Source organism: Botrytis byssoidea (assembly GCF_014898295.1).
Source record: "Botrytis byssoidea strain MUCL 94 chromosome Unknown BBYS_002, whole genome shotgun sequence".
Classification (NCBI taxonomy): Eukaryota; Fungi; Ascomycota; class Leotiomycetes; order Helotiales; family Sclerotiniaceae; genus Botrytis; species Botrytis byssoidea.
Genome location: NW_024065843.1, coordinates 630,177 through 646,624, shown reverse-complemented (window position 1 = coordinate 646,624; position 16,448 = coordinate 630,177). Strand labels below are relative to the sequence as shown.

The window sequence follows — 16,448 nt, the reverse complement described above, 5'->3', positions numbered from 1 at the left end:
AAGGATGCATCGTATATTGTGAATTGTACACCCAATCTTGTGCTACAGCTCATTCATTCCAAGTAATATTCTCATAGGGCGGACATCAAACCACACTCATGATTGAAGAACGCCTGTTGGTGGCAAAAACAGGGTAACACACACTGAACCATGAAACCAAACTTTATTTATATAAAGTTTTCGATAACCCTATTGAGTATTACTTTTTTCCTCTTCTGGTACAACAGAAATTACAGCATGAAGCTATCTACCCTACCTACCTATCTGCTACATGTATACCTGGGTACCTTCCAAACCACACCTTTGCAACTCAAGTCCTCCAGCTATTCAGATTGTATGTTGCTTTCACTTCGTAGTTCAAGATAATAATGCTACACTCTTGTTGTGTCTTTGCGGGTGTTTATCTCCCCTACAATATCCGTGAATCTTTGAGTCCCCTCTCATATCTTCGGGTATTATCTACATTGACCCATCTTTCTTACAAGCTCTCAACCCTCTTTTCCCGAGTCGAGTACGAACTGGATATATAGAGACGGCTTGAATATGATATACTTGTTTCAAGAAGAGCCCAGAAGAGATGAACAAGAGCTTCAGAGATCCTGCTGACTGCCACTTTTCGAAAACCGTAAGATCTTGTACCGAATTTTACGATTGCGCTTACTGTGTCAGGCCAAGAACAACGAACACAGCCTTCAGCTCTTCTTTTTTCGAGTTCCTGGGACTTATTTTAAGTTAAGGTAGCCATCTTCAAGTCTTTTGCACTGACTGCACTGCATTGCTGCCGAACTGTACCTGACTTGAACGATTCGCATTCAAGGATTCCAGATCCCTAGATCCCAATTGTCGTTGGTTTTTAACAAGGATAGTTTGGATGATTCTCTGATATTCACCTGTTGATGATTAAACCTCCGGAATATACAATAAGATTGCCTGTGTATATAACGTAATTTATTAGCATATGGGTCATATCAGCATGTAGGCCACTTTCACCTCAATTTACACTTTTCTCTTTCAATATATATTTTATTAATAATCTATAATAAATTCGAATAATTAAGAAGCTTATATATTCTTTATTATTGAAGTTATTCAAAAAGATAAAAAACTAAGTATTCAAAAGATTATTAAAATATATAATGTTTTGTATATAATATTATAGTATAGAATTGATAATTTTATTTTTTGTAACGTGTTTTATTAGTATGCGGGTTATATCAGTATGCGGGTTATTTCGAAAACCATCTAAATCAAGCTTTTTAAAATATTAATATTTTAATAACTAATTATTGTTTTCTTGAATAAAAGATCTTAGAAAAAAATTAAAGTCTAGGTTTTCTATTAATCTAATTTTTATAAAATAATTTTATTGTTTTCTAAAAAAAAAGGAAATTGTTACAATTTTCATTACAAAAAAACTATTTTTATAATAACAACTTTATAAATTCGAATTTCTTAAAATTAATTAGATTTTTAAAATTTTTATATATTCAAATATTTTATATCAAATTTTCAGAAAATTATATCTATAAATAAAGAAAGTGTATGATTACGTACAAACGAATTTTGTATGTAAAATAAGTGACTCGCATACTGATATGTATTACGAAGGTACTCGTATCGCAATATGGATTATAAGATAAACCTTAGGTCTTAGTATTAGAATCTATGAAAACAGTATTATAAGAATAGAAGAATTAAAGAATGACTAGAGATAGTAATAACCAGATAAATAATTAGTAATTAAAAGATAAATATTTATCTTTTATTACTACTTACTTTATAATAGATATGGGATATTCAGTAGTTATAGATTATTTAATAAATATAGGTTAAATAGCAATTATTATTTATCTAATAAGTATAAATTAATTAATAAATACAAATTAGATAAACAATAGCTTTATTAGAAATTATAAAATAAATATTATATAATTGAAAGCTAATCGATTTGTTGAATTGATTGATTTATTAATTGATTTTAGGAAATAAAGATTTATATAAAGGAATAGGTTTATTATAATATAAAGTTTTATGCTTAAGATAATTATTAATTTCATACTATAATTACAAGAATTACAAATAGTTATAACCTTATTGAATTTTTATTTGAAATCTAATTTAAATCATTTCAAAAGATTTCTAGACATTTTTATATAATTCTAGAGATAACTTCTGTAACACTTTGAATATCTTTTCTGCTTTAAATATTAATTCAATATTAATTATTAATATGATAGCTAATAATTCTTCTAAAGGCTAACAAATTTCAATAATCAATTTCAATAATATTGAAATAACTAATACTCCCAAGGAGATTATTATTAACAAAATATTCAAGATTATTTTATTAAATAAATATCAAAAAAATTAATAGAAACTCAACATTTTCCTATTACAATTAGAAATCTATTTTAGATTTAATCAAAACAAATTCATTAAAAATGAATTTAAGAATATATAAGTCTTATTATATCTTTAAAAAGAAATAAATAAATAAATTCAGCTATACTTATATAACTATTTTGAATATAATAATAAAAAATATATATAACTGATAAGAATTATTTTCAATAGTTTTAAAGAATTCAAAATAAAGATTTATAGAATCTTTAGAAACTTTAATAAATTAGAAATAATAATAAAAAAGATCTTTAATTTCAAATAAATAGAATTAGTATTGAAATATATTATAGAATTTCAAAGATATATAGAAACAATTAAATAGAATAATATCACTATTATAAATCATTATTATAAAAAACTCAAATCAGAAATATATTTGGAATTTGATAGAGAAAAAAGAATAATAATTTAAACAAATTAATTAAAAGTTTTATTAATATTAATAATTGTTTATATAAATATAAATAAATTTAATAATTATATAAACTTTAGATAAATTATAAGTAAGAATATTATTACAAAAATAAGAATAGATTATATTATAATTTATAAAGATATAAAAATCTTATAGAATTAAATACTATTTATTATAAAACTAGGAATAATAATGTAGAAAAAAAACAAAAACAATAAAATTATTTATACTTTAAATATAGAAAAGCAGAATATTAAGTAATAAATTATCAAAATAAGAAAATAGAAAAAAAAAAGTAATTTTAAGAATAAGTTTAATAAAAACCAATTTAATATCATTTTTGTATTATAGTTGTATGTTATTAATAAAGCAGAGTTAGCTATACTACTATTAACTTACAAAAAGAAACTTGGGGGTGAATTTGAAAAAAAAGAGTTTAAAAAAGAATTCAAAGAAAAAGAAATCAAATGCTTTTTATAAATAAATAAAGACCTATAGAAAAGAGATTTATAGATAATCTAACAAATCGATTAATAAAATTATTATATTTAGAGATTCAAAAACACTAATAAAAGAACTATTAACTATAACCTTAGTATAATAAATATTAAGGAAAATAAGACTTATAAGATTAGATATATCGATTAATACTAAATCCTCTGATTCAGAATTACTACAAATTCATCCTTTATAAAGAGAATTAATAATAAATACCTAAAATAATTAAACTAAAAAGAATTATAGAAAATCTTTTATTATTATATATTAAAAAAAAAGCTATATTTTGTTTTTATATAAAAAGATTGAAAAAGAATATTATATTTAAGTTTAAGCTATATTACTATTACTAATGATAGAAATAATAATAAAAATCTCCCAAAGGATATATCAATACACTTTATAAAAGAATTTACTTAATAATAAAATCAAATCAAAAACAAATATTATTTATTTAGAAAAAAAAAGCCTTAATAAATAATTTTAAATAACAAAATCATTTAGGAGAATAAGAGTAATCAAGAAATATTATAATTAAATACTATAGAATAAATAAAACAAATATATTATAGAATCAATATAAATAGATAATTATAATAGATTATAATAAATTCAGAAAATATAGGAAATTTTATTATATTAAAGACTATAGAATACTTAAAAGTTTTACTCCAAAAAAAACAATAATTCTATTAATTATAGCTAATTAATAATCAATTAATAGAATCTAACAAAAATGTTTTATAAAAGATATAATCAATATAAATAAATATAAACCAATATTCGAAGATTATATAGCTTAATATTATATCATTGAATTAATAATAGATTATCCTAGGAATATTATAGTTAAAGATATACAATCCTAGAATAAATTGGTTATAAAAAACAATAATATTTGATTAGTACAAAAACAATCACAAGAATATATTTAAAATGTTTGTAGAATAGGATATATATTAAGAGGAATTGAATATAAACAACTCTAATAATATAGAATATTTAATCTAAAATCCTTTATTAAAAGTAAAGACTAGTATATTTTTTCTACAAATACAAAAACTAATAATATAATAAGAAATTATAATTACAATAAAAGAATTTATAATATTAAAATAATACAGAAAATACAAATATATATTTAAGGAATTAGAGGTTTATAAGACTTTACTAAAATATAAGCTATAGAATTATAAAATAATATTAAAGAAAGATAAGATATTTGTATATATTCTAATTTATTTAATATTAATTAACAAATTAAAGATATTTAGGGAATATATTAATAATCATTTAGCTAAGGAATAAATTAGGGAATCCATATTCTGAATAATAAGTTTAATTATATAGATATCTAAAAAGAATAGTATTTAAAAATTAATTATAGATTATAAAAAGCTTAATATGTTTATAAAAAAAGATTAATATTTATTTTTATTAATTACAAAATTAAGAGATCAATTAAATAAAATTATAATATTTATTAAAATAAATCTTTGAAATAGATATTATTTAATTAGAATAAAGGAAAATAAGAAATAGAAAACCACTTTCAAAATAAGATATAGGCTATATAAATATTAAATTATATTATTCAAATTAATTAATATACTAATTATTTTTATAAGATTTATAAATAATATATTATTATAATATTTAAATACTTATTATATATACTATTTAAACAATATTTTAGTATACTTAATTAATAAGATTTAATATATTAGGGATATTAGTAATATTCTTGAAAGTTTAGTTAAGATAGATTTATTATACAAATTAAGCAAATATAAATCTTACATTATAGAAACAAAATTTCTTGGATTTATTATATCAAATCAAAGATTCAAAATAAACAAGGATAAGATTAAAATAGTATTTGAATAAAAGTAGCCAAATATAATTAAAGAAATATAATTCTTTCTAGGATTTGTTAACTTTTATTAAATATTTATTAAAGATTATTTAAGGATTATAATATTTTTAATTAATTTAATTAAAAAGGATTAAGAGAGTTTTGAATGAATAATTAAGATATAATAATTATTTGAAATATTTAAACAAATAATTGTAAAAAAAACTAATATTATTAATATTCAACTCTAAAAAGCAAATTATAATAAAAATAAACTCCTTAGATTTTGTTATAAAAATAATTTTAAATCAATTAGAATAAAATAAGAAATAGTAATTAATTATATTCTATTTTCGAAAACTATTATTAGTTGAATTAAATTATGAAATTGTTAAAAGGAATAGAAGTTACCGGTGCTAAGCACATGTAGTGATTAGTAATACGGTTACCTAAACAGGCTAGATTAGACGAATTATAGACAGGAATATTGGTCCCCTTATATAATACTATGAGAGGATTAATATATTTATATGTATAGCAATATAATCAATATAGAAACCTTTTTCACTCAATCTTTTAATAGATTATAAAACCTGGTTAATATGGCTTCTGGATATAATTGATGTAATTATTATTATAATCTAATTCGCGAAATTGAAGAATATATAATACTACCCTATAAGCAATATATGATATTATAATCATTATTACTATCAATTTATAAAGTTAAAAGAATATATAGTACTATTTACAAATAAATATATATATAGTATAAAAAAAATATATAATATTAATTATATTTATATTTACAATTTATATAAATCTATTTATATAGAAAAAAGGGAAAAAAATCTTGCAAATTCTTTATACAAATATCAAAATAAATAAAACCAAAAAGCAAACAAAAAGTATCCTGAATTTTATTTAAAAGATTTATAATTAATAATTTTAATAAATAAAAATATAATTAAAAAAAAAGAATTAGTTTTATATAATTAAATTCATATTATAAAAGTATATTAAGATTAAAGAAATTAGAATAGAAATTAATAATACTAAAGTTTTCTCAATTCTTAAAGAAAACAAAATTATAAATATTAAATTCAATTTTAATAAAAAGACCAAATATTTAAAAAAATAAAGCTAATATATTATTATATATATACAGATTATTTAATAATAATAATAAAATATTTATTAATAAATATAATATAATATGAATATTATAGAACTATTTGAAATCAAAGTATTCAAGAATTAATAATATTATAATTAATATATATTTAATAATAATTCAAACATTTATTTTTAAATTCATTAGTCATTTAGAAATAATTATTATTAAAGCCTAAAATAAACTAAAAGAATATTAATACAAATTTGATATTATCAATTCTATATTTAAAGATTTATATAGAAATAAAGCTTTATTCTTAGTTTTGATTAGAAATTTATTAAACGAATATCAAACAACAATTAATATTATGAGTATTCAGAGTATATTAGTAATGGGAAACAAGATTAAATATCTTATAATTAAAAAACTTAATATTAAAGAAATAGAATAAGCTTATATTATTAATAAAAAGTATGTGATTCTAAATCGATAAGGAAAATATAAAGGATTAAGTTTATTTGGAAAATAAAAATAAAATAATAATATAAAGCCCCCTGCTTATTATTTATATAAGTAAAAAAAATACTTTTTATATAATTATAAAGATTTTTTATTTATATAAGTTTTGATTTACAAATATTACAAAATCTAGCAATAAAGAATAATATTTAAAAAGATAATCAAAATATTATTTTCTAAGAAAAGCAATTAAGTTCATTTTATAAATAGTGAAAGTCTTTTAATTAATCTTGATTTATTAGAGAGTAAAGAAGAATCTGATAATAAAGAGTATTATATATCCAAAAAGCTTATTTGTAAGATTATCCCTTTTCATTAATATATAGATATTAATACTTCCTTATATATATCTAATCAACTTTCCCTTTTTAGAAATATCAAAAAGATAAAAAGGAAAATAATAAAAATTGATAAAAGAGTTATATATTATAATCAAATAGATATTATTATAATAGAATTGAAAAATAATAATATAATTTTATTTTCAAAAATATTATATATATTAGAATTAAAAGTCAATCTCCTTTCTAGTAAAAAGATCTATAAAACTAGATTTAAGAATAAATTCAATTTAGATTATATATATTTTCAAAAGAATAAAATAAATATTATTAAAACAAAAATGAATAAAGGAATTTATATAATCTTGAATATTATAAAAGAATATAAAAACATTATTTTATAGAATATAGAGATTATTAGTAATATTAAGTCAAATAAGATTATTTTAAACATTTCTTTAAATAAAATTAAAAAGAATTTAGAAACTTATTTATTATAGTATAAACAATTTAATCATTTTAATCTAAAGAAAATATAGAATCTCTATAAAGTTATGATATTAGAAAAACTGATTAAAGTTCCATTTAAGATCTTTGTATACAAAGTATATATACTTACTAAAATAAAGAATCTAATTCCAAAATAATTTAATTTCTATAAAACAAAAAGATTAAAGCTTATTCATTTCAATATTATTAACCTATTCCCAAAATTCTTATAAGAAAATCACTATTTCCTATTGATTATAAATAACTAAATAAAAATAAATTAAATTTTGACTTTGAAAACAAAAGATAAAGTTATATCAAAATTAAAGAAATAAAAAACTAAATTAGAATTTAATATTAATAATAAAATAATAACTATTTAAATTAATAATATATTAGAATTAATTTAAGTTATTAAAAAATAAAATTTTGGGATCCAATTAGAACTAATTATTATAATATTATTTTATTAGAATAAAATTATTAAGAGAAATATTAATATTATTAAAGCTAATATAAGAATTATACTAAAAGAGATTAAATTATTATTAGAATTTTAAAATAAAGTTATTAAATATAATATATATTATAGAAATAAAACAAATATTGAATTGATTATTAATAATAATATTATTAATTTGATTAAAGTATTTATAAAATTAATCCTAGATATTAATTATTATAGAATATAAAAAAGCAAGTATTATATATATATTAATTTAAAAACAATTTTAAAAAATCAATAATATAATAAATTATAAGATACAATTTAAATAAATATTTTTATAGAATATTTATATATAATTAATAAATATATTAAAATATATTTACTAAAGCTAGATTATATTATATAAGCAAATTGAATAATTATAAACAAATCCAAAAAAGGGGGAGATTTAAACTTAAGAATAAAAAACTTTATATTAAGATTTTAAAATACAAAAAATATTATTTTTAATAAAAAATCTAGAAATAAATTTTATAAGATATAAAAAGTATAAGAATCTTTATTTAAATCTCTATAAAATATTATTACCTTTAAATCCCTAAAAATTATAATTCTTAGTATATCCAAAATTAATAATATTCAAAAATTCAATAAAAATAGTAAAGGAAATATTATAGAGATTAATTTATTTATAAAACTAATTCTATTTCTAAAAATAAAAGAAATAGAAATATTAAATATAATATTTAAAATTAATAAATCTTTAATAGAAATTCTAATTATATTTATAAATATAGATTTCCCTAAAAAATACTTTTTTCGAAAATATAAATAAAATAATAATAAGTTAGATAAATATATTCAAAAACTAATTTAAATAATAATAATAATATTTTTAATAAATCTAATAAAAACGCTATTGAATATATTATAATCTCTATACTCTTTATATTAAGAATTGATTTAAATATTAAAACAAAAGTATTTAAAAATCTTTAAATAATTTTGAGGAATTTTATAAATAAGAATATAGCCTTCTTTACAAAATAGATCCTAGAAATCCTTATTTCTACTATATATAATTAGGTAATCTCGAATCCTAAATATAATGAAAAATAAAAATAAATTATTTAAAAAGAGATTAGTTTATTAATCAAAAATAATATTTAAGAAAAGTATATTCTATTAAAAAAAGAAAATCTTATTTTAATAAAATAAGTATTTACAATAAAGATAAAGAATAATAAAATTGAGAGATTCAAAATATAATTAATAATAAAAAGTTTTAGTTAAGTTTTTGGAAAAGATTATAATAAAATCTTTATCTCTATAATATAATTTGATATACTTTGCTTATTCTTAATAATTATTATAAAGGAAAACTTAGAATACTAATATTTTGATATAAAGAATACTTTTATAGAATCCTATCTCAAGAAGAAAATATATCTTATATTATTTTAAAAAAATTAATATATTAGATAAATGTATTTTATATATATTATAGAGTTTATATAATCTTAAACAAATTGAACAAAATTGAAATTAATTTTTAAAATCTGAATTAATTAATTAGAACTTTATTTAAAATCTTATTGATTTATATTTATATATTTATACTACTCAATAATTCAATTTATTAATTTATATTAATAATATAATCACTTTCTTAATCTCAAAAGATCAATTTAATTAATTTTTTATAATATTCTCCTTATATTTTAATATTAAGAATCTAGGGGAGATTAATAAGATTCTAGATATTAGAATTATAAAAAATCAAGCAAATAGATTACTTATATTAAATTAAAAAGAATATTTGAAAATTATATTTATAAAATTCGGAATTTCATATATTTAATATTATATTAAAAAAATACTTATTATTAATTACTTATATCTATAACCAACTATAGAAAATAATAAATTAATTAATATTATTAAATATTAATAAATTATAAATAACCTTATTTATTTAATAATATATATAAAACTAAATATCTCCTTTATATTAGATCAATTATCATAATATATAATAAAATCAGTGAAATACTATAAAATAAAAATAAAAAATTTAATATAATATCTGAAGGCTATAATTACTCAGAAACTCAAATACAAGCCTAAGGGAATATAATATCAAATCGCAAAGGAGTATAATTTATCAGTAAATATTATAAAAATCTTTATTAATGTAGATTAAATAAATAATCAATATAATTAAAAAAGTATTTCTAAGGGAATTATTATGTTTTATAGAGAGCTAATATTATAAATTAATAAAAAGCAGAATTCAATAGTAATATTGAATATTAAATCTGAATATATATTAATAATAATATTTATTAAATAAGGGAAATAATTAGCCTAAATACTTAAAGATCTTAAAAAGATAGAATATATATTTATATATAAAAATACTATTTAACTATTAAATAATAATTAAGGAATAATAACTCTAATCAAAAACTTATATTTATATAAACAATCAAAGTATATTAATATATATTATTATTTTATTAGAGATTTTATTAAAAAGGAAAAGATAATAATTAATTATATTAATATATTAGATATAATAATAAATAGAATAACTAAATTTTGATAAGAATAATATTCAAAAGATTTAAGAATATACTAGAATTGAGATTATAGAAATATAAAAGATTGAAGAAATCAAAGATAATAATTCCTATAGGGGAATATTAAAAGGAATAGAAGTTATTAATACTAAATATATATAATGATTAATAATATAGTTATTTAAATGAGCTAGATTAGATGAACTATAGATAAGTATATTAGTCCCTTTATATAATATTATGAGAGGATTAATATGCTTATACGCATAGCAATATAGTCAAAATAGAGGCCTCTTCCACCCAATCTTTTAATAGAAATATATAATAAAGAATTATTAGCAATAATCAATATATTTAGAGAATGACAAGTTTATTTGGAAGAATCAAAATATATAGTATAAATATATATAAATCACAAAAACTTAATTTATTTTATTATAATAAAGTAGTTATTGAATAATCTGTATTTGAAAGTGTAAATTGAGGTGAAAGTAGCCCATATGCTAATATGGCCTATATGCTGATAAATTACGTTAGTTTCATTTCTGGTTTGAAATCTCATAATATTCATGAAGTTGAATGAGTATTTTAATCAGTCTTATTGCATTATTCATCTCGAACATTAACGTTCTGGTGTGGAAATCTACTTTTTTCCTCTCAAGGCCCGAGTTCTTCAGAATACAAGGTTCGGCAAATCCATCTAAGACAAGGAAGGGATTGGATTCTCCCGACTCGTTCGCAATGGCTTTTTGCTTCCAGGCCTGCCTGTTATTGGACCTGCTGAACAACCGTCGCAGACAACAAGATGATTTAGATGGCGACTCCGATCCTTTATTTTACATCCACTTCATAACCTATAAATGCCGCTTCGATTTGAATGCCCCAGGTAAATTCTCTCTAGAAATGCCCGGATGGTCTTGCCCAGAAAGGTTTCAAATGGAGAACATTTGGTGTTAGTGTTACCTAGACCATTTCCGGGCACCTCGTTGGCATTTTTGAACTAACGTTACACTAAGAAACAAGTAAGGCAGTGAAAGATGCACCATCGATGCATTTGTCAACTATGAACTAGATTCAATATTTCCGTCGGGTAATTCTGGGGGCTGGATAACCTAAAGTCACTCTCTGTTAGGTTTCTGGTACCTTATCAGTCCGAACTTACGGTTACCCAACATCTCTTCTTCGTTTTTCTCATGCTTCAATGTCAAAACTTACGATGGTTGATATGATATAATCCGTCCGTTCATCAATTCATCAGTAATCATCTCTATATCCATCAGCTCCAGTCTCCAAAACTCAATTCTTCATTAGATCCCTGTCTCTCCTCCTCACCCATGGTCCCAAGCCTCGGCCCGTCATACCTTGTTCGATTTAGTAACTCTCGCGAAAGACTAAAATCCCATTCTCTCTGCAAGAGCGCGTGGAGAAAATGAATAGCTCGAGTGGTTTGGGTGGACAAATGTACGCACCAAGATATCCGTACCACCTCCAACTAACTAGGCATATTTTATTTCCTTTTAAGGGTTCATCTGGCTAGGTTTGTCACCACCAAAAGTGGGGTGCGATCAAATCTCGATTGGTGTTTATCTTCTTTCGTTGATCTAAAGGGCCAATAACTACTTTTGTACTATGACATTGGTGCTACAGAGGGTGTACAATTTATGTTGGTGGATATTTTCAGCAAATGGTTATGACTTTCTTGCTTGGGAAATTTATTGAATTTATATACTATACTTTTCACATTTTATCAGAGCATGAAACATTGCCATGATTGTATATTATTTGGATTCAGTTCGATGATTTCTGGGTTTCCGGAAAAGCAAGCCCGCGAAACCTTGCCTTAAGAGATATTAGACGACCCTTCGGGAAAAGAGGGGCTTGGAAAAGTATTAAAGTACGGCTGACGTGCCTGCGTTCCTGAATATCCGTGGCTATTTCTGGTATGACAGCTGCAGATTATTACCTGAATTTATCTTCCCTTACAGTGTATCTTCACTCGCCTCAGGATCTTCGCTTTCGTCTGGCCGGAAAACATGCCAAGTAAATCTATAAGTTCACGAATGTAAATGTGGTTGCACGGGAAGGATTGGAGGAATGAAACGAGATGAGAGACGAGACGAAACCCTTTGGAAATGAAACGAAATAAAGGATCGATCGATTTTATCTGTTTTGATGATTGCTCAGACGTTTTGGAAATCTTTCGAAATTTTGTAATCTTACCTCTTCACTTGGTCGATAGAAATCCCGACTTTTCTTTTTCGCTTAGCTACCTACGTACGAGCGATGTAGCGTTTTGCTCGACTGATCAATGAATGGTTTATGTTTTAAATTCTTTCTTTTCTTTTTCCTAATCTTTGAAGATGCGGTGGGCTGAAATGGAGTCGATCATTGCCTCGGGTGTAACAATTTTGGAGCAGCTGGATACCTGCATACAAAACATGAACAAGTAGGTACCAGTGGCTACTGCACGTCACGTTTGATTTACACCACGTGCGACGGATACGAACTTTCTGTAAGTGACCAAGTTTTGGAAGAAGAAGGAAAGAAGAAAAGAAGGCAGGAAAACTGGAACTTTCAAAATGTTATTTGGTTGATTGAGTTTTTGTTATTCGGTGGCGTGGAATTGTGGTAGCGGTAGGACCCTCTCACGATTTTTCGGTGGCATCCCCAGATATATGGAAAAGTGCGGGGAGGAGGATGAATGGATCATTCACGTAGAAAAATTGCTGTAATGATGCGTGCTAGCAGAAAGGTCGTACGGGAACACCAAAGTGCCTCATTTCTTGTGGATTGTGGATTGTCAAGTGATAATTTTTCACATTAATCGAATTATCTGCAAATAAGTTTGCAAGAGATTCGCTGTATCGGCTCCGATTCGTGATTTTTCGAGAAAAGAATTGTGAATAATGAGGAGTGATGTGCGTATGCTTGTCAAAGACTCTAGGTCAATCTGTTTGGTCTCACACATACTGATGTGGTAATAGATGTTATGGTCACGAGGAGGAATGATTGAAAAGCTATTGATATCAAGTCTGGCATGCCATCGCTCTTTCTTCCGTTGAAAGCAGTAGAGTCAAGTACGAAGAAATGGGAAGATCATGATCTTCGATACTTTGTAGTTCTTGACGAAGACATTGATAGAGGTGCAAACGTCAACTCTTCTCTTTGCCTTGGTCTCGGTAGAACTATCCTACGTTCGCTACAATACAATCCTAAATCGCATATGTACATAGCTGTATAACAACACTCTTCATTCTTGTTTTAGCTATTGCAGCATGTGCGAAGACCATTTCATGAATAATTTCTAGGTCTTTCAGATCCCCATCTAGATTGTTGTTACCATTATCTCTCTGATGGAAATGTTGCGAAGAGATGAAAATCAATTCCGAATCTCCTTTTGGATGCCAGTTAGTCTTCACTTAAATGCTTCATTCTCTTACACGTAGGATATACAATATCAATCATGAGTTGGAGCGACACCGAAGTTATAGTTGTCGTCGGCAGGCAGTTTCTCCCAGATTCAAATCAGGTGTAAATTCAGAGACGCTTCTTTCTTATGTAAGCAATGATATCATAACTCGGAGCACTCTCCCCAGCAACATCATTAATAAACTTCGACAATGAACTAATTCGGATCTCTGAACAATTAATTGGTAGTAATCACTCTTTGTATTCTCAAATTGAAACTGGAAGTTTTATTAATGTCTCGTGACTTTGATCGAATCTCTACAATCAATTGTTCCTGGTTCAATAGTGTCAGTCATTCCAGAATCACAACGTCATGGACCTGAGACTATGTGCCTTAGTGCATATACCACTCATCAACACTTCAACTCTAATAACTTCTTCTCTTTTGTTTAATAATTTTCATATCTCAATTTAATCCCATTTGTACATCAAATTTACTTGCTTGTGTAATTTGTATGCATTCTGTGTCAGTAACTCGTCGACAAATCTTCCGAAGTTCAGTCTTTCCTAATCTTAAGACATATTCTACCACTAGAGTCAAAATGGCAAATGAAGGACGATCAGATAGCTTTGGAAAAGCTCACAAATCACTCAATGGTATGTCGAGATAGCTTCAAATCACCATTCAGTAGGAAGAGACAGATTCTAATCGGAGATGAAAAATAGTATTCAACAAGCCTCTCGGTCAATTTGCGAAAGGAACTGGGTTTTATAGAAATGGACAGTGTGATGTTGGTCCAGATGATACCGGAAATCATTCAGTTGCCGGTATGTCTCCATTATCTCCCTCGCCCTTCCTTTCATCAAGAGACACAACTAATGCATCCCAAAGCGACTTTGACAGACAGCTTTCTTGATTTCTCTGCGTCCCGTGGCAACAATCTTCGCGATGCCGGCTTGACTGGAGGAAAGAAATGGTGCCTGTGTGCCAGTCGATGGAAAGAAGCAATGGAAGCAGCAAAAGGTTTCAAGGACGAAGATTTAGTACCGAAAGTGCATTTGCATGCTACCCACGAGAGAGCCTTGTAAGTCTCCTTGTTCATGCTTTTCAGCTCAATTTCGAAATCACTATTGCGGCGACATCCCCGTTCTCCCCTGCCAAGATAATTCCGCTGGGTTAATTTCAGATGGAAACGGAAAGTGTGTGGTGGGAGATCAATTATCAAATCAGGAGCGAAGGGTTAAAGGATTAAAGGACCACATGAGGATAAGCTAACAAAAAACAGAGATGCAATCTCACTAGAAGATCTGAAGAAATATGCAGCGGAGCCAGAAGCAGCTAATGCTAGCACAGTGCCCCAGAGTCGAAAAGGAAACAATTTACCAGGGGGTGTTCCAACGAAAGAGAGGACGGAGCTTGCGGGGACCGATGAAATGACTGGGAGTCGGCAGAGGGGCAACTATTAAGCTGAGGATACATATGAAGATGATGTGTGATTAGTTGGAAGGAAAAAATGTGGCAGCTGGATGATCATTGCTTGTGCGGGACTGGCTCGAATTCACAAGATGATGGGCCATTGCCGTTGAATTTCCCAGAGCGTGAGATTCCACAGTCTGTTTCGTCTCGGTAAAACATACTCTAATATTGCTCGAGTTGAGCTAGTTTTTAATGAGTGTGATGATTTTCATGGTGGTATGCAAGCAACTGTATATTTATGTGAATTCCTATTGCGCCAGAAAAGTTGTAATTATATAACAACATGACTTATCAACTGATGTGTATGCTGGTGAAGTTTATGGACAACACTCCTGATGATCAAGTGAAATGATCCGAGAACATCGGTTGAGTGGTTGACTTAGTATTAATTGGCGCGGAGAACTTTTTTCATGGACACTTACCCCTTGCCACTTAGTGAGTGTGTAGATACAAAATCTAATCTCCAATCTCATAACACTATTCACCACTCTGATCCTCTATTTGTTGTGAAGTAAATTCGCGTAAACAAGAATCTTAATAACCACAACTCATTGGTAAAACAAAGGAACAGAAGCTTAAACTGTCCACTTCTTGATTCCATGATTACTTGTGTCCCTTACTAAATTCTCAGAATTAAGAGATAGAGATAGGGAATGATATCGGTTCAGAAAACTCCATGTTTTTGACTCTGTGTGCAGGTCTGAATGATAAATGGGTTGAATGGTACGATTTTGAATGCTACCACCGCAATGTAGAGTTCCTAGCTCTGGGGGGCATTATTCGACATATCGTAGATAATTATCGTCGTTTGGGCACCAAGCTATATCTTCAAAAACTATGACATTGAAAGTTCAGTGTTCCGGCCACTGGACTGGACAGTACTTTTCCTTTTGGCTCTTTGCACCTTCAGAAATTACGTGCTTTTCTTCTTTTGTGAATGTCTTTCTTATGCATAA

At 24.9% G+C, this 16,448-nt stretch overlaps 1 protein-coding gene across 1 annotated transcript; it reads left to right on the top strand.

Annotated features, from left to right (window-relative positions):
- The first annotated feature begins 14,260 nt into the window (after positions 1-14,260).
- EAE97_000970 (uncharacterized protein) lies at positions 14,261-15,802 on the top strand. Its single transcript, XM_038871480.1, has 4 exons — positions 14,261-14,672; positions 14,742-14,843; positions 14,908-15,100; positions 15,302-15,802. The coding sequence occupies exons 1-4, from the start codon at positions 14,531-14,533 to the stop codon at positions 15,480-15,482; spliced, it is 618 nt and encodes a 205-aa protein (XP_038737381.1). The 5' UTR covers positions 14,261-14,530; the 3' UTR covers positions 15,483-15,802.
- Positions 15,803-16,448: the final 646 nt, after the last annotated feature.